The sequence below is a fragment of the Chiroxiphia lanceolata genome, chromosome 1, assembly GCF_009829145.1.
Source record: "Chiroxiphia lanceolata isolate bChiLan1 chromosome 1, bChiLan1.pri, whole genome shotgun sequence".
Lineage (NCBI taxonomy): Eukaryota > Metazoa > Chordata > Aves > Passeriformes > Pipridae > Chiroxiphia > Chiroxiphia lanceolata.
In genome coordinates, this window is record NC_045637.1 from 130364890 (window position 1) to 130384935 (window position 20046).

The window sequence follows — 20046 nt, forward strand, 5'->3', positions numbered from 1 at the left end:
TCTTAAGGAGATTAGAAGATTTGAGTTATTGTTGTCAAATATCTTACAACTTCTGTAAATTATGGAGAACTATTGTGAACTCTTTAACAGTCTTGACTGGATTGCATCAAGTCATTGGTAGATAAACCTCTAGTATTACAGTGACTTGCCTTACATAAACGATATACATCTTCATTGGGTTATTTTGTATTCCCACATGAAACTGCAAATTATTTGCAAGTACCCTCTTTGATAGCTTCACCTTTCTGTTCAGATCTTCAGCAAGAACGAAGGTCATGCACTGTAGTGTCCTGTGGCAACTGTGTAATCGCTAATATTTAACATACAGACATTTGTTTGTTGTTAATACTGAAGGTAAGAATTGGTGAAATAAAATGTTAATCTGCCTTTACTTGTACTCCCTGTCTTCAAGGAGATGACGTAATATTTTAAACTTAAACCCATATGATGGGAGTTGAACAAACAGTGCTCACGGGCAAAAGAGAGCATGGTTGCAAACACATATTTTGACATATGTGTTTAAAGATGAACAGGTCTTTAAGGGAGACAGATATTTTGTAATGTGAAAGGTCACGTTTTCCATACTCAGAGGTTGACTATGTTTATCTGGAAAAGGTAGATAAGGTGGATCGTTACTCCTGACTCGGCTTCACAGACCATGCTTCCCATGACACAATATGCCACTATGGGTAGTGCTGTAGAGAGAAAAAAAGAAAAAAAAAAATTTTTTTTGTTTGAAGTAGCACTGTGTTATCATTTTCCAAAGTATGTGTTGGAAACGCTCCTGTTATTTTTGTTAAACTGTGAGGAGGGGTTCCTGACTGCAGCTTTTCTTTGAGTCTTACCATTTATAGCCTTTAATAGGTTTACTTTGTGCATGAGGTGCTGTTTCCCTTGTGCAGTTGTCTTTTGTTCTTTTCAAGGTAGTAGATTGGATCCATGCTCACATAAGGATTCATACCCACTCCCACACCCTTCCCAGTTCTCTGAGCTGCTGAGGTGTAGCATTTTAAATAGAGTTGAATAGATGGAATTGATTAAAAATAGGATCTTGAAAAGTGAACTTCTGTGTTCAAAGAAGAAAACACAACACCGAAACAATACACATTTATCTGTCAGTTATTCCTACATAGTTCCTGTCATGCAAGTATTAGTCAAGGTATGTAATGTATAGGAACTTCTCTCCAGCATATGTTTCAGTTGCTCATTCACAAGCATGAAGTCACAAATAACAAGGTACTCTAGCAACAACCTCAGACAGTGCCTATAAACTTTCCACACATTTATAGGGACTGATTGCGCATCTATATACATTTTTTTTCCTTATCGTAGAATTAGTAGTTACATAAGAGCAGATGATTCTCTTACACACAATACCCCTGTGTGGCACTGCTCCTGGTTTGTTTTCTTCAAAAGGCATCAGATTTTTGTTTGTTGCTGCAAAAACATCCTGCTCAGTCACTGGGACCTTATGTTGACATCTGGGAGAGAAAATCACTGAGAAACCTTTTGTAATACTGTTCAAGATTTCTGTTCTCACCATTGTTTGCTATCTTGGTTCTGCAATTTATGAAGGTGTCAGATGAAGCATGGGATTTTTTTTTTAGGTTGCTGTATGTACTGCATGGTGTCAGACACAATGCAGGACTCTCAACAAGTTCCCTGGGGGTGCAGCATCATACTGGTGTGTCTTATCTTTTGATTGTGACTCCTCTTGGTGGAAGCTCCTGATCATTTAGGATGTTAAAGCTGCTTTGTGCCATGCCAGGAGGGGCAGAGTGAGCATTTGGGTGATTGTTGGGGTGTGAAGCTCGAAGCCAGGTGAAACCCAGAGTGATTGTTGCTATTGGGAACCTTGAGAAGCATGGGCATGGGGACCTTGGAGTTATTAACTTGTATATTGCATTCAGAGGTGGGTCTCCCAGAGCTCACAGGTGCTCTGCCAAGCTGTGAGATGATGCTTCCTGAAGGTGCCGCCTTGTGAGAACGACGGCGTTAAACAGCCTGTTGTCTTAATTGTCACTTACCCATTGCTTAATCCTGGTCCAAATACGTATTTTTTGCTAGTAACATTGAGTACCAGATAAGATTCACTCTGGCCTAATAGTCTGCCACTTCTCCCTTATAATTTTTGAGCGATAATAGGTATCTTAACTGTCTACCAGGAACTACTTTGAATCCTGCTGTTACACAGGAGAATTTTCCTATCCTTTGCTTCTTTGGGTGAGATGAACGTTTTCCTGCTAGATGTAAGCCTGAAGTTTAGCTCTAGAAGACAAATTGCTGGAACTGGGATGACTGCTTTCAGAAGATGAACATGAGGCAGTTGATGTCTTGAGTTTATGGTCAGCGCATTGGTTGTACGGTAGTACTGTTGTAACACAACATGCCCTGGAAGAATCAAAAGGGAGAGTCTATAATCTGGGCTGAGGTAGCCACCAAATGTGTTTTATCGGGTTTATAATGCCTCCATTTCTGAAAGGTGTAAGGAAGCAAAACGGAGAGCAAAGTAACAGTGTTAGCATCTATCATCTCATCCATCTGTGGTGAGCAGGAGGGACAGGTATTTTTGAAAAATACCCATGACTGGATGAAAGTGTCATTTGACCATTCTCAGTAGCTCATTTGGAAATAAACTTTTTTATTAAAGGACCCATAATATATCTTACATATACTTATTGCATTTCTTCAAGTGAGCCATGAGCTCTAGTTTGATGAGAAACATTGGGATAACAGTGACATACATTCTTAACACAGCATAATGGCCATTGCAACATACCTTGCTGGTGTATCTTTGGATCACCATCCTGAAGATCATCTGAGTAAAAACATGCTGTAGAGGAACTATGAGACAATAGGGAATATTACTTTGAGAAAGAAGATGGACTGATGCAGTCAGACTTTGGTAGCACTTTTTGATGGATTGGTAAAGTGATTTGAGAGCTGAGCCTTTTCTCGTAGCAATAAGAAAAGTGAAAGAAATTTCTGGTTTTAATAAAGTTTTTGTTTTCGGGTTCAGTTTCTTGCTGTAGTGTGGTGCATTGATTTTTGTGGTAGGAACGACAGCAATTGTATCCTTGTCCTAGTCTGGAGACTGACTACAAACCAATAGTTCAGTATGTTCCTAACTGCATTTTCTGGTATGTGCTTAAAGTTTGGAGTGGATAGTATTGGACCCAGTATAGGCTTTTTCCTTTAGCTAAACAATTTTACTGAGTAATGATAATGCCTAGCTATTTTTACCTTAGTATCAGGGCAGTTTTATTGTCCTTTGGTTTTCCAGGTCTTTAAGTAGAAAAATTGTAGACGTACACAGTCTAAATGTATTTTTACATAGCATCAATTAGCTATTCTTAGAAATTCTTGTAGCAGTTTTTGTTAAGATATGTACTACTTCCACCTTGGTTTCTGTACCTCCTTGGAAGGATTGGACAAACTGGACAAGGATTTTCCTGTCTGTATGTAATTGGTAACTGTGTGTAGGTCCCTAATCTGTTTGTGTGCAAAAATACTATGGTTCATTGGGAATATCCTTGTGGGGAAACCGTCTTATGAACAAGCCAACTGCATTTGCTCTGGAACTTGGACAGTAGGATCAAAGCTAGAAGGTAATTGCACAATAAAGGAGACTTGTTAGCTTTGATGCATTTGAGGGAAGTGAACGTTCCACTTACTGTGGTGGAGAAGCTGGACTGGGAATTGCCAAAGACTTATAATTGTGATGGAGTGTGGATGGATGCGAATAGTTTTGTTTGAGATTTGCTGTTTCTGTTAGCTAGCAAATTTTGTTTTGCTTCACCGATGTGTGGGGTAGACTCAGCACAACTGTCTAGTTTCAATAGTGTTTATTCTGTATCTCTTCATACTGAATCAGCCTGTAGGATCTGAAAAGACTACTGGTTATTGTTAATAGCATTCATTTTTCTTAGCTTCGCTAGGAGTTATTAGACAAAGGAATGCAGTAACTGCTGCTTAGTGTAAGGTTACACTTTTGCAAAGTGTAGTTGTAATGTTTGAGGATCAGAACTGCTTTTAGAAAATAAATGTTTTTGTCTAAAGGCTTATTGTGCTCAGACTGATCAGACTGAATGTACCCGCTTGGTAGTTATCAGCTTCTCTTACAGTCCTTCTTACCCTAAGCCTTTGGGTGGTTATGCCAAATGCCATCTGACTACATTGCTTGGGAGAAATACTCAGTTTACTGTTTGGGAGCTCTAGCAAGAAGGTTTTTGATCTGCATTCAGTGCCAGCTCTCCTTGTAGTTGTATGGTCTGTACTTCTCTGCTTGGTGACCTGGTCCACATCTTGCTTCAAATCTTCCCTGTACTGTCGAGTTCTGTGTAGTTTGCTTTCCATTGCAGATCACAGTGAAGTTCTTTTACTGCAGAAGGAATGGCAGTCCTTTGCTGGAGAGGAGAATAGCATGTTGGACTAACAAAAAATGCTGTCTGAGGCAACTGAAATAGGAGACAGTACCTAGACAGATGTTGATGCAGAACACTTGTAACCTGGGAGGTGGGTGTGGATGATGGAAAGTGACCAAGGGGACTTGTTAGTTAGAGAAAGATTTTGGATAGTATTAGTGCAATTATGGAAGAAAGGTGATTTTCATCTAAGTAAGCAAGTTAGTTTATTAAAATAAAAAATAGTAGTGTTTTAGCATAATACTTAAACAGCAAGTAGTAGGTTTCTGGTCTGAACTTTAATTAACTTAAACTAACTGCCCTTAACTGGTTTCCAGTATTCCAGTCATGCATTTGAACAAGGAAGGTTAGGTCAAACCCTGGCTTGATCTCCTTTGGAGTCGCACATATGAAGTGTATATGTATACTTTTAGCCAGAAGGAAACATTATGACGATCTAATGTGACCTCTTATATGAACTGGGCCACATGTGTTTGAGTCTTGCAGGTGGACTCAATAACTTGTGATGAAACTAAAGAATACCTCTAGAAGACATGAGGTTTCAATCTTGATTTGTGGTCTTTTAGTGGTGTGAAATTGTGTTCTTTAGTTGTTTTTAAGAATGGATGAACTTCAGAAAATAATCTTAATTTCAAGACAGGGCTACTAGAGCTTGTGATCACTTGTTGGGCTTTTCATCAAACATCTCTCTGTATATGCCTATGGATGATGTTCTCTAGAACGAAACAGACTGAGCTCACCACTGTCCACCAGCAAGGCAGCCCTGCCACAGCTCTGGCTCTCTACTTGAAGAAGGACTGCTCTCCAGCATCTTACCTGCTTGGTGTCAGGGGGGACATATTTACCTCCATCAGCTTTCTCCTTCAACTGAGTTCTATTCAGATTAAACCAAGAGAAGAGAACAATATGAGAGATGTTTATATCTTTTTCTTTGGTTAGGACTTGCTGTTGTCCCAATAAACTTTCTGTAATATTGTAGCCATTCCAAGTATTCCAGTCACCTTTTGACTCTCTCCAAATTGTGACTACTAAAGTCATCTTTGCCGTAATGGTGAGAAAGTTGAACGTTATATTTTTGCCATCAGATTAATGCTATTTTGCCATAAATGTTGATTTTCCTGCTGTCCTTTTTCTCTCTTGCCTGCCCATGTTGTTGTTCTATACTGGGTGGAACACACTTGATACTTTATTAGTCCTTTGTGTCTTTTGATATCATACACTCTTTGACAACCTATTTCTTCTACCTTATGAATGACAAATATATTAATACAGTTGATTGGAAATGTAATATGATTTTCTTTGATTCTCAATGGATTCTGTTTTCTTGTGTTGTGTAGTTTTATTTTTCTGGGAAGACTTTTTGCATTTGGTTTGAGTATGGAGAAGTGAGACGGAAAACGCATGTGTATGTAAATTGAGCATAAGTCAACGAGGAGAAAAGAGGTCTGCTGGAGAAAATTAAGATCAAGGTGCAAAGAAGCCTAAGGATATGAAGAGCTCCAGCATGCAAATCAGTCTGTGTGTTACACAGTCTGTGTGTGTCTCACTTACAGAGCTTTCCCTTTCTCTGTGCACTCTGTGTCCCCCTTTGCTGAATGTTACTGCTAATGGGAGGGATTCAACATTTTTAAGTTCAATTCTTATATTGCCTGTTCTGTCTGGTTCTTCACACACATTATACCACGCAGGTACACGTAGTATGTTGGTAAAGACTTTCAGGTGTCTACCTTAGTAATAAAAAAATCCCCACTGACATTTTCTGTACATTATCCCAACCTTTCCTGTAGAATGTTCTAACTTGGTTATAATCCTGCCCTTTAGTTTCTGTATGCCCTGTTGCCTCCTGGGTTTTTTTTTAATGATAAATGTTGTTTGTTGAAGAGCTTTCCTCAGTGAACCTTACTTAATAAAGTTACTGTTTTAAGTGTTAGTGTCTGTTACACAGAATTTTCTTGTAAAGAACAGTAACAAACATTTCCCTCAGATCTGCTTTATCAAATGCCTCCTCAAGCAACTAGAGATGTTAGGCCTGCCACCTCATAGCTGGTTTTATCTTTGTGGAGAGAAGATTAAGTAAAATGGAGAAGCCTTTCCAGTAACAAAACACATTACCTAAGCCCAGTTATGTGAGAGTCAGTAAATATCACTTGAGTGTGACTGGAAGAGAAGCAGCTTTGTCTTTGGGTCACTTTTCATCAGGCATGCTACCTGTCAGCTGCAGTCTTGTTGGCATCAGATTACTTAGCCCACCTTCAACTGCTGACATAACTGGGAACAATTTACAGAATGGTATGGAAAGTGATATTTGACCTTTTCCAAAGTGGAAATCTGCTAGTAACAACTGTCATCAGGATCAGTTTTTGTGTCTGTGTGTGCAGCTTCAGCCTTGCCCATAGCTGGGTATGGAGAAAAAACTGAATTAAATACTTCTCTTAGCACGGTATGGCTGCATTAGCTTCGATCCTCCTGAGCTTCTAATGTACTTAATAGAGGCTCTTTTCCTTAATCGGGGTCAGATACGCCTTCCAAATGGACATTGGTGGATGACACACTGATCTACCAGTTAACACGGTGTTACCATGCCTTTCCTTCCTGTTTGCTGGGAAATGGAGGAAAGCCATGGTCTGCAGCCACTGCTTGGACTGCCAGTCTGCAGTGCTTCTGTGAATTCATTGACCCGACAACTTCAGCCTGTGGTTGAAGAAACTAACTGTTCAAAAACACCACCTGAATTCCCCGATAATCAAAAGGGGGGCTGAAAAATGGCAACTGGACTGTGAGCACAGCTCCCAAGTTTCTCAAGACTGTTATAATTCAGTGAAACCAAAGGAGAGTGAGTGTAAGTTCAGCTATCAGCATGTACCTTTCCTTTTTTTTTTTTTTTTTCACCCCTGGCTTCTTTAGGCCTTAGATTTCTGTGCAGTACAAAATTAAACTTTAAGGCAGATGAAGTGTGATACTGATTTATATTTATGGCTATAAGTGTGTTTGAAATGTCATTTGTTTGTCTATACTATGACAGATTCTGAACTGAGGTCAGTATAGACATGTTTTTTTTGATTTCCACAAAATTCCCCAATTGCTCTAGACTAACAGATTTTACAAATGGGTTAATTAAGTCTTTGCTTACAGTGATTATATTTAAGGACAGCTTGCACTTTAGAAAATACACATTTTACATTCCCAACTTCACAATTTACACTTTGATTTTTTGCAAGTGCTTTCATGCAGATTTCTGTGCAAGCACAGAATTGGGATTCCAACTGTGACTTTGTCAGTTGAGTCCTAGCATAAACTATTAGCATGGTTTTTCCCTTTTAAAAAGCCCTCTAAAATTTTATAAGAAACTTTAATCATACACTTTTCTAAAAGACTCTGGGTTTTGGTTTTTTGGTGGGACTTTTTTGTTGTCTTTTGTTTTTCTTTAGTTTTTAAATGGTGCATTCAGGGTGAGGAAAAGCTTACTAAGATTCTTTATTAAATATACATGTGAGGATGTAATGCTGTTGTACAGACTGACACTAGAAATGCACTTGGAGTCACATTTGCCTTTACAGTCTACATTGCTCTTAAGAGTCAGAAAGGGAGGTAGTGTTTTATTGATAATGTTTCTGATATCTAATTCTTAGGTGAGGGTAAGATTTTATGCCTTGCCCTTTGGCTGTTTATTCCTCATTACAGAGATGTTTTCCCAATTTTTTTTAAAATCCAGGTCTGCTTACAAAGTAATTTACTTTTTATTAGAAATAGGTTGATGTTCTGTATTGACTTATCTGATGATGGTTATTATGCTGGCAAGCAAGAGTTTATCAAAGTATCCTGAAGAAAGAAAGGGAAACTCTATAGCAGGCACAGACTGAGGGGATGAATCCACTTACTGCCAAAAGCAGCAAATGGATTGTATGGTGTGTCAACCATGATAATACTGATAGACTTACTCCATAGTAAGTTGAATATTTTTTGATTCAGTGTTTTGGGACAAAAAAGTGTAATTATTTTGGGTTTGTGGTGGTAAATGTAACTTAGATTTTAGTTGGAACTGGCTAGTTGTCTGATCTGCAGAAAATCCAGATACTCCGTGTTCTGAATTCACCTAATCAGAAAGATCTACACTGTAAGTTTAAAATGTTGGAAGTAATAAACCAGATAAATACATTGAAATTCAGTCTTTTATGGAGCTGCTTTCTTGGAAAAGTTTGTAAGAGTATTTTATTCTTGCCATTTATCAGTTGTGGGCTGTGTATGGTACTCTGAAATCCTTAGGTGAAAGGTGCTGGAAGCGTAAAAATCTGTATGGTAAAGATGGTGTAATGCTGAATCCCAGCAGAGAGGTATGTTGTAAAAAGATTTGATTCTTGAATGTCTTTATGACTTGTTACTGTGTGCTTGTTTAAGAATTGCAGGATTGCATAAAGAAAGCAGTTAGAACAAAAATCTTGAATATCTTTACATAAGTGTGAAATGAGTAAAATAAACATGGCCATCTAAAGCAGTACCTAATTTATGTAAGGTGAACATTTATTTTCCTCACTCGTTCTGTTGTTTGAGTTCTTTTTAAATGACACTTTGACATCTTTTATATAAATTATGCATATTAATGTAATTGTATTTACTTGTAGGTGGCTCTAACCAAGAGAGCTGATCCAGCTGAGTTGAAAACAATATTTTTGAAGGTATGTGTAAAATAAATATTTTACTCTTTCTGCTTAAATTTTTCGTATCTTTTGCTCCATTATTGCAGCATACAACTCTTGATATTTTTTCCAACCATTAATCATTCTCTGTATTATTACCATGTTAGACTTAAATACCATTATCAGAATTGAACAATGCTCACCAAGAAGCCACATACATTCCTGAGTGATTATTGTATTGACTCAGAAGAAGTATTGCTATCTTAGAAAGAACCCTCATTGTTCAGAGAATGTGGTGGGAGTTTCAGTATTGTTCCTACACGTGGTAAAATGTGTGGACACCTTGCTGTTAGACCATTTGGTAAACTTTCTTATTCCGTCCTTGTTTCATTTCTTCCTTTACGGTTATCTCTGCTTCTCTAATTTCTACAAGTATTGGGAAGATCACCTTGTGAAGTGCTGGCCATATTTATTATATAACTAAAACTCTTTCTGTGTTGGCCTGCTGTAGAAGTATGCAAGTAAAGAAACGACTCATTTACTTGCTTGTGTACTTGAGGTAAGTGTGCTTTAGTATTTTGCTGGAAGCTGGGATGTGATTATCCAACTCTACTCCATTCCTCTGAGACCCCACTTGAAGTACTGCATCCAGCTCTGGGGCCTTCAACACAAGAAGGATATGAACCTGTTGGAGTGAGTCCAGAGAAGGGTCACAAAGATGCTCAGAGGGCTGAAGAAGCTCTGCTATGAAGACAGACTGAGAGTTATGATCGTTCAAACCTGGAGAAGAGGAGACTCCAGGGAGATCTTGCTGCGGCCTTCCAGTACCTGAAGAGGGCCTGCAAGTAATGTGGAGGGGCCACTTTACAAGGACATGTAGTGAGAGGACAAGGGGGAATGAGTTTAAACAGAAAGAGAGTAGGTTTAGATTAGATATTAGGAAGAAACTCTTACTGTTAGGGTGGTAAGACCCTGGAACAGGTTGCCCAGAGAAGTGGATGCCCCATCCCTGGAAGTGTTCAAGGCCAGGTTGAATTGGGCTTTGAGTAACCTGACCTAATGGAAGATGTATGTGCCCCTGGCAGGGAGGTTGGAACTAGATAATCTTTAAGGTCCCTTCTAACCCAAACCAAATTGTATGATTCTGTGAAACTGACTTTGACTTGTTTCCTAAATTTAAATAACTATTCCTAGCCTTCCTAAGATTTATTAGTACAGTGTCTATATTAGCTTGGTATCTGGTATGAAAAAAAAGAGTACAGAAATTGATGGTTCTGAATATGTATGTGAGGTAGGTGCCACAGTGCGTAGAGAGCGTTGTATCTGAATTATTTTTATGAAGGTGTTGAGTGCCTAAGAGAGCTCATACATTTCCAAGTTCTTCCCTCCAGCTTCGCTCTCTCCAGTATCATGCCCCACTCTCCATGTACTTCTTGGTATGTTTTCCATTGTCCCTTTTGAGCTATTCTTAACAATATGTGTAGGTGTCAGAATGTATATTGCCAGTATTTATAGTTTTATCATATACTGTCAGTATTTATAGCTCTGAAATCAGATTTTTAGCTGAGAAAGCTATGATTTAACTTATTAAGTCCTGGAATCTTCTGTCTGTCAGGAGAGCAAAAAGACTTCTGAAAAAGAATGAGTTATGTGATTTACAGAGGTGTATGCTTAAAGAGCAGGAGCAGGGCAGCAGATAAGGCACACAGTAGACCACTGACCTGAGAAGATGGTAGCAGTGAGGGAAGAAATAAAGACACTAGAGAGAAGCCTGGTCCCTTCTGCAATATGAGGTGATGCTCATTTGGAGTGGGGGGGAGGTTGGCTAGTTGGTTTGCTGAGAGTAGTGTGAAAATTGTTTCCTACCTGCCTGTGGGCATTTCTGAAGCCTTACTGTTTCGGTGGATTGACTGGGTCTTACTTGAGCACATTAAATGCCACCTCTGGCTTCTTTTCTTCCTTTTCTGCTTCCCCTTTCACTGAAAAGAAGGGGTCTCAGTAACGTGGAGTAATGGAATATGAGCTAAACATTTTGTTCAGTGTAATATAGAATTGTTGTGCCACTTACTAGTGAGAAGGAAAAAGCATGAGTGAATGTGGTATGTTGTTTCATGCTCTACAGATAAATGATGGCCAGAGTGTTAATTAAGCTGCTTCAGATGATTTTAAGTGGTGAGGCCAATACAGTTGCTTCTGCGGATAGTGGGATCTTCACTTACAAAATAACTTGACAACCATTACTTCTACTTCAATTAAGAATTAAAAAATATGATCGCCATGAAGGAGTGATACCCACAGTGTGGAAATAAGTATGAAACAATCAGCTTAAATACAGTTGATTGCAGTCAACTTTTAGCATATTTAATATGTCAAACCCCCGATAAAATATTTGCAAATCTTACTTTAAATGCGATTGAACTTGTTATTACTTGACTATCTAAAATGTATGTAAATAAGTTACCAAAAAGCTGTTACGTACTATTGTATAATATCAAATTCTCTGTGGGAGTAATTGCCAAAGTGGGGAAAAATAAAATTGTAAAGAACCAATTTTTAAATGTTTCTCTTCCAAACCCAATAGAATTGATGTTCGGGGTTTTTTTCTGTTATGATAATTTCCAGGAGTACCTCTACTTTTTCTAAGTCTTCTACCATAACCCCTAAGAGATTAGATTTTAGTCAAAGTGATCAAGCTGACATTTTTCAAGGTCATTTTCTATAGGTAGTAGAGAGTACATGATTGGATTTCAAATACACTCGAGTAAATCACAATGGCAAGAAACAGGGGGACCTGAAACCTTGTGCTGTTTCTGTTATTGAGTGCCCTAGCAGGGGGTTAGCCTGGATGAAAAAAATGAAATATAGAAGGATAGGCTGTCTGACTTATTTGATTTGTTTCTCAATAGCAGCTGTGTTAAAAGTTTCTAAGGCTGGGATTCTGAAGGATTCTGTCTTTCTGCAAATGATTACATTGAAATCAATTGATCTTTTAGTTCTTTCAAAAGTATACAATTCAAAATTCCTTGCAGTGTAGAAACTAGAAAGTTTGCGTTACAGTGTCTATTGAAAAAGGAATCCTTAAGCGCTAACCAATATATAGATGCCAAAGCAAGTTATGTTTTGTTTGGGCTTGATTCTCTGAAGCCTTGTTTCTTGAAGATATTGTTGTACCTGAAAATGGTATTTATATAGCACTAGAAGAAAATAATCTACTTACTGTTACACTTTGGCATCCCTCTGAGAGTTATATGCCTACAGCAGGTATAACGGTATGCTGCAGGCACCGGTAAGAAATGAAAACTGGCAGTTTTCGTCCCTTAGCAGAGCCATAGTAATGTGAAGAAAACATGTCTTGAAGTACACTCAAAATAGCAGTAGGCATCTATTTATTTATTACTTTACTGTGGATATGCTCTATGGGGAGCTGCAACAATGGTTTATCATCCTACCATTGCCTTAAAAAAAAAAAAAAAGAAAGAAAAGAGAAATTAGCAGTTTCTTTCCTGTTCTCAGTGTACATTTGTTATCCCAAGACAGACATGTTTCCTTTTAAAGCTAACACGTGGTTCTGCAAGTGCCTCTTCATTTTCTTCCTCTTAATTGCTGTCCTTATCCTTTTCTTTACTAGAAATACATATTTAGAGTTGATTTCAAATTAACCTTCTGCAGAAAACGAGGGCTTAAATTTGAGGGATGACCTAGGAATCAGTGTAGGGGTGGTAACAAAGGGAATTGTAGTTATTTATTTAGATATTATCTTCAAAGTGTTAGTATTACTTCTGTTTGTAACATGGTACTGGAGGCTTCCCCTTTGGAGGTAAATATGCTTAGGTCTGTCAATAGCTGTTTTCTGGAGTAGGTATGCCAGTAAGTGTGGTGCAAAGCAGGAGTAATTTATGCCAGTGGTGTTTGGTAAGGTGTTAGACCTCTTTCTTCTTTTTTTCTTAGAGTGTGCTGAACTGTCAAGGTTCTTGTTTTCTTTACATTTTCTGTTAATTCTGTTCTTTGGCTTCCTTTCAGCACTTCAACCAAAGAGGAGTATCTGTAGATTCTCCTTTCCTTAGGGACCAGCTGTGGCTGGAGGTGGTGAGGTGGAGTTCTTCAAAACAGCACCCCAGGTGGAACGCTCTTGTGCGATCATTTGCTCCACTGGCATTTCGCGGCTGTAACCCTGCCTTATCCTGCAGTAGAGTGACTGCATACAGGAGTCATTTCAGATAAATAGATATGCCAGAGTATCCTGTTGATGTCAGAGTTTCAGTGGGCCTGAGATTCCACATACAATGCTTGCAAATGTGTGTGTGCTTCTTGTTCTACTTCAAAAGAAGTATTCAATACTGGAGCATTTCTAGTCTACCATGGAGAAATTGTTGACGTGATAACCAAAAGATCATATATTTGTGATTCTTTGGCTAGGAAGCCAAATCTTCAGCTGCCTGAGTGTTTCCTCCTTTTTTAGACCTTGTTTGCATCTAGGTTGTAGGTTCTTTGGAGCAGAACTGTCATCTGCTGTAACATAGGCCTGCTCCTGACTGGAAACCATGGATGGTGGTAATAAATTCCTGGAGAAGGATGTATTGAGGCACTAAATATTGTATTCTTTTAACAGTATGCAAGTGTGGAGAAGAATGGAGAATTCTTCATGTCTCCTCATGACTTTGTCACCCGATACCTGAAGATAATTGGAGATGGTTTGCCTAATGCAAGCACTGTACAGCTCCTTGCAGGTGTGGTGGATCAGACAAAAGATGGGTAAGTGTTTTTTTGTGATTTTGTTTTTGTTTGTTTAGGTGAGGGTTTTTTGTTTGGATTCTTTTTTGTTTGCTTGGTTTTGGATTTATTTTTTGGTTTTGCTTCTTTTTTCTTTTTTTGTAGTTGATTGGTTTATTTTTCTTTTTCTGTTTTCTTTGTTCATTTTTAAAAATTCAAAAACCATTCTTCTGAGAAGTCTAATCCCTGAAGGATGTGTTTTGTTTTTCACTTCCTGCCCCCCCCATCCCCCCCCTTTCCCACAGATGCATAAAGGAATACAGTATCTTCTAAGTATCAAGAGTAGAAACAATGTTTTCAACAGCACCTACCATTTAGCGGCGCAAACCATTTTCTGTCTACTGTGTATTTTTAATTCACGGAACCTTTCATGTTTGTTGGCTGGCTCCCCTAACTCCTGCTTTTCTTTCCTTCCATGAGTCTTTCTGTCTCTGTTTACTTTATGTATCTGTCACAAACACATCCAAATTGCAATCTAAAATAGTTTAGATGGTGTAGGAAGAGATCCTAGAAATGTTACCGTGCTTTTGTTATTTTGCCATTGCTCTGTTAAAGGTTTTTTGCTGCTGTTTTTTTCCTTCAAGGGAGGGAGAGCATCTAAGGTATTTAGGAGTCACTCTGCAGACTTGGAAGACAGCAGTGAAGTTGGTTGCACATGGTTTTGCATTTGAAAGGCTGACTTTGCCAGTGGGCAAGATCAGCTACCCCCCATCTTCCTCCCCCTACTTAAATGAAATCTTAGCTTTGCTTTTGGTACTTGCCCAGGCAAGCTGTCTCTTCACCCATATGAATGCATTTTTTGAACCCTCCCTTTAAAGTATCCTTAGAGAAACTTTAGAATAATTAGCTGTGGACTTAAAGTGTATAGTAGTGGCATTTTTAGAAACCAGAAAGCTTCAGGCATGACTCATATCAGTGGTTGCAGAGAGTAAAATGTGAGATAAATAAAGTATGACCAGAGAATGCAGGCTTCTTAGGGATAACTGAGAACTTCAGTAGTTTCTGTGCTCTCTTTTGCTCAGCCAGTTCTATGTATCTGGCAGCTGGGCACCTTAAACCTTGCAGATGAGTTAATGTGGTGATTGTTACTCTAGTAAAGAATTCTGAAAAAGGTTATGTTGGTAACATTGATGGCATCAAGAAAGCAGTGGCTTCAGGTAATGTTTGACTGAAAACATTAAGCATTTCTCAGATTTCTTCCCTTGGTTTGATGCCTGCAAAAATGTCATTTTCCAAATTACATGGCTTCAAATCCGTTTTGTAATAAGAAGATTGAGAGCATAATCCATACCTTGTGATTTGGATCTCCCTCACAAACAGAAGCTGGTGTCAGGAAGAACAAAATGTAAAACTGTAGCCTATGTGAACTTGTTGACAAGTTGGGATTTCATAACTTGGCATGATCTTGTGGGAGTTTTGTGGTGGAGTATTGAGGCTTCTAATTGCTGCTTTCTGCTATGGGCAAGGATTGTTTCTGTAATCCACACTGTGCAGTGACAGGGGACTGCGTGTTCCTAATGTGTCTTTGGAGAGTCTCTTCTGATGTTCAGGCTGTCTTTTTATTTAGCTGCTACACTAATACATGAAAGAATGGAGAAAGTTTGGAAAGTGATTGGCATCCATCTATTTAATCTGCATTTGCATCTTGTTCTTGTGGTGTATAATGTAATTGACAGAGTGATCGTCTGAGACAAGGGCCAGTTGCTTTTTGGTTCCTGGCATGAAATCTCCTAGAGGTGAAAACATCTAGGAGGACATCCTCCTAGAGGATGTATTGGTCTTCTCCTTTTGAATGCTTTCCAACTTGGCAGGCCAGAGCTCCCAGTTTTTAAAGTGAAGCACAAAACTGCTTTTGTTAGTGTTCATTTTTAGTAGGCTTGTCGGTGTTTAGAGACTTACACATGTTCAAGGTCATGAGAGTATGTTCAATAATTTAGCTTTAGTATAAAATAGAAAGTATCTTGCAAGAGCAATGACAAAATTTTGTTACAGTGTTAGTGGCTAAAAGTAGTTTAGTTCTGAGAATACTGCTAGGATATTTCTAGAAGTGTTTTATCCACTGTCTTGGATCCCCGGTTTGCTCTGAAGAAGCAGCTGTTGTTCATGACTGGTGAGCATGACCACTTGTCACTAAAAGAGTCTGAGCCAGGATCACAAGGGCTGTTCCTTGCATTCTTTAGAATGCTTTTCAATTTCTTCTTGTTTTGGTGAGAAGATAGGTAGAGGTACCAAGTGTAATCAGTGTGAAATACTGAATTTGGTAAGTCACACAGGTGAAAGACGGACAGCTCAACAGCTTCTGACTCATGAGCAGAGCATATAAATGGGCAAAGAATTGCTTACCCCAGAGCTGAAGAAGTTCTGAGTGTAAAGTGGAAAGAACAGCGGCTCTTACATACAATCCCACAGTGTACTGTAGAAAAAATCTCATGTAGCTTTAGCACAATTCCTGCATTGCCAGAGATTAAGGATTTGAGCGTATCTACAGGAGCTGCTGTTGTTGTGACAAAGGTACAAGACCTCTTAAAGCATATTCTGTCATTCAGTGAATATCTGTTGCCATGGGAGCAAGTTTTGCCTCCATCTTAAGTCAGGGCAGAGGTTTATTTGGAGGAAGGCTTTCCTGCTGTTCTCTTCTGAAGGCATGATTTTAAGGTTTCCTCTAAGAAAAGGAAATAGTTACCTTGCTGATGGCCAGATGAACCTTTCAAAGTAGTTGATTGGTAATAACACAGGTTTTTTTAAGTGTTATATCGCGTGGTTGTTTGTATGAAACAGACTGAAGAGCCTTGACTGGTTCCTGGCCTTAAGCCTCTCATTACTAATCTTAGTTTAAAACTATGCTTTATTTGGCTTCAGCTGGATCAGAAATTCCCCCAGAATACAGTGGCTTTCTCAAGGCCCACCAGCAACAGGTCAAGCATTTTCCGTCCTGCCTACTGTAACATTGTTTTTCAATTTTTTGTTTTACTTTTAAACATGTCTCTAACAAAATAAGTATTTACTGTGTGTCTCTGTTTGGACTGTAGTAACTAACACTTTACTGAGAAATACCATTGCTTTATTTTTAGAAAGGACAAAGTATTCAAAGATAACACTTGGAAATGCCAGCATTTTTCATTATTATTGGGTATAAATTTATCCTCTAATGGACCAATTTGCACTATACTTAGTTTACCTAGCTTGCAGTGTAAAATAATAGATGTAGCTTCAATTTGTGCCCCATTATGTTACCGTGTTTAAATTGCTGATACAGTAAAAACATATGCATTGATTTCTGAAGAAAACTCTTCATCATTGCATTTGTATGTATTATTACAGTGGGTAGTGGCTTTTTTTCTTTGCATGGCTATATGTGGACTTTCTCAGGTGGGAATGCATCATGTCTGTGTGGTGTCCGGATACCACAGGCGTGAGCATCAAAAGAAGCAGCGTGGAAGAAAGGAGAGAGCACTAAAATAGTGGGTTTGCTGCACCATACCCAGTTGTTGTGTTTGGACTGAAGCTCTTGTGTGTGGATGCTTTTAAAATATCAAGATCTGAGTCTTCCTGAATAAATCATGCAGTATTGACACTGATAATGAGGATGTGAAGGTGAAGGAAGACTTTGACCATTTGGGTAGAATATCTTCAAAACCGAAATAAAATTTCGTAAACATTTCAGCTTCCTCTCTTTGTGCTGTTAAAATCACTGGGTTTTTCTCTGCTTTTGTAACATAAATGAGTACTTGTTTAGGTAGATAAAATATACTACTTAAGTAGTATATGAAGTCCGTGTTAATATGTGCTGTTTAATGACACCTAATGTTATTCAGTGAAGGGCTGTAGTAAACCCAAAAGGGTGATGCTAAACTGGAGAGAAAATGTGTTACCCAGGCAACTACCCTTGTGCAGTATAGAGAAGTGAGCATATGGCTATGTAGTACACATTATTTCAGCATCTTTAAGCATTAAGAATCACACGTGTAATTGACTGTGAAAAATTACTGCTCAGTTACTGTATTGTATGGTCATAATAGAAGTAAATGAATACGTCGTTGTTAGAATAGATCTGTTGGGAATCACTAGCAGGCTAGTCTACTTAGGGAGCAAAAATACAATAAGAAGAAAATAGCTGGTTTAATTAACATGTAAAAATTGGGTTAATTTGAATTCAGCTGGCACAGCAGATATTAATGTCTCTTCTTTAACAGTCTGGCTAGAGCCACACAATTTGTACACTTTTAATATTCCTAGTACTCTGAATAACTGTTTTAAAAAATGGATAAAGGGTTATTTTAAGCATCTATCTGTGACTTAATATGGGGATTATTGCTTCCAAGTACTGAAAAAGAGTGCTTGTACCAGTATAAAATCTTGTAGCAGTGTTAATACATGGAGTTTTAATCAAATCCAGGCCTAGTAGCATAGAATGTGTTCTTAGCATGGTGGTGGGATTCTGCTGGTATAGGTGCTGTATTTGTTTTCTGTGTTCTCATCACTGTATTGGGATCCATTGGTAAGGACATGCACTAGTTGTTGTTTCACACAGAAAACAGCTTTACCATAATGGTGTTGACAAAGATTGTACATTTATAACTCTAAACAATCCTGTTCTAGAGTCTTGTCACCTGCTGTCTGTTCTGTTCTGTTCTTTCTCTGTGTGTGCATTATAATCTTTGGGACAGAACTCAGTGCTTTGCATCTTTTTACTGTTCTGTCAGGTATGTAACCAATAATAATGACTAATAATGACCTTTTATAGACTGTAAGTCACGTTGTAACAGTAAATATGCGTAAATAGGTTGTGATAAATTGTTTTAAAATTGAAGGAAATGTTATTTTTGAAAAAAATTAGTTAAGAAGAGATGGAAGTTTTCTTTCTTTTAAAGGCTGAGTATCTGTGTATTCTGTGTCTAACAGTGAGGAGTACTGAGAGTTCCCAAGGAGTTTAAAGTAAACCATTCGATGGCTTCCCGTGTGCTAAAATGTGCATATGTAATAAGTCACTGGCTTCTTTGCCAGTAAAGCCTAAGGGCTGCTTATATGTTTGCTGGCATCGTCAATTGTGAGTTTAATCTTAAGAATACCTGAGGAGGTTTCTTTTTATATTTACTTCTCTCACTACGTAATAACCTATGGTGGCAAGTTCTCAGAGTTAATCGTTAAACTCTACATTTCTTTTACTTTTATTTATGTATATATATTGAGGGAGGTAACGTAGAACAGCTTTTAGGCCTTCTCTTTGCTGTGCTTTTAAAAAATGTCCTCTTTTGTTCATCGTCTCGTGTTTTTATGTTCCTCATGAAAGTCAGCTTTTCTTACCCAGTGGATGTTTGGCTGCTGAGATGCAGCAAGCACACTTCTGTGTGACTTGAAATTAATTCCTTTAAGACAGGGTGACTGGAAATTGCTGTATAGTCATGGGTCATCATAACTTGATGGAACGAATGTCTTTTCCAGCCTGTTGAAGCCTTCGGTTCTTCACTGTTACTGCATGCTGAGTATAAGTTTTCATTGAACTGGCTGCAGTATTGTTTTGAGTCAAAGTCCTAAGGGGTTTTGTGCATTTCTTGACATTTGGTACACTAAATTTTGTGCTTCTCAGAAATAAATCTTTGTTCTCCAGGTGCTGCCATGTGAACCCATTAAAGCTACACGCTGGCTACACTGACATACAGCAGCCTGAGAGAGGGCAATCTTAAGTCTCCCAGACTGCCAGCAAGCCCTGCAGCCACACATTTGAAGATGATTTTAAGCTGTACAACCTAGACATTAAAGAAGTAGCAAAACAGAAGAATGGTTGGCCTTTGCCTCTTTAAGAGTAGGAGTCTGATCTCCATTTGAACTCTTGGGTGTGACCCAGGGAAATTAGAACAGCTCAAGGTCTTTGCTGTATCAAATCTACTGCTGGAAACAATGCCAGGTTGTCTAATTAAGTATTTCTGCTTATGAACTAATTTAAGGAAGGGCATCTCTGCTTTTATCTGTGCTCTGCTACTGTGCTTGCATATGGGGAACCTGGCTGTAATGATGAATTTGAATAAGCTGCTCTTGGGCTAAGGAAGAACATGCAGACTACTACTTGAAATTAATGATTCAACACGCAGGACTGGAGGGCTGTGATGGATGACTAATAAGTTGCTAGCAAACAGATAACGCATTCTGATCGGTTCCTTCTGAAGTGAGTGGCAGCATGTAGGTCTTGAATGGATTTGCTTTACAAAAGCCCTAAGTAC

At 38.4% G+C, this 20046-nt stretch overlaps 1 protein-coding gene across 3 annotated transcripts in view; it reads left to right on the forward strand.

Annotated features, from left to right (window-relative positions):
- The window catches only part of SLC25A13 (solute carrier family 25 member 13), a 102345-nt gene that overhangs the window by 14320 nt on the left and 67979 nt on the right, over positions 1–20046 (forward strand). For all 3 annotated transcript variants that reach the window (XM_032710344.1, XM_032710332.1, XM_032710335.1), the window contains 2 exons: positions 9044–9097; positions 13668–13810. In XM_032710344.1, the coding sequence (XP_032566235.1) occupies positions 9044–9097; positions 13668–13810 (197 nt within the window). The remainder of the gene's footprint in view (positions 1–9043; positions 9098–13667; positions 13811–20046) is intronic.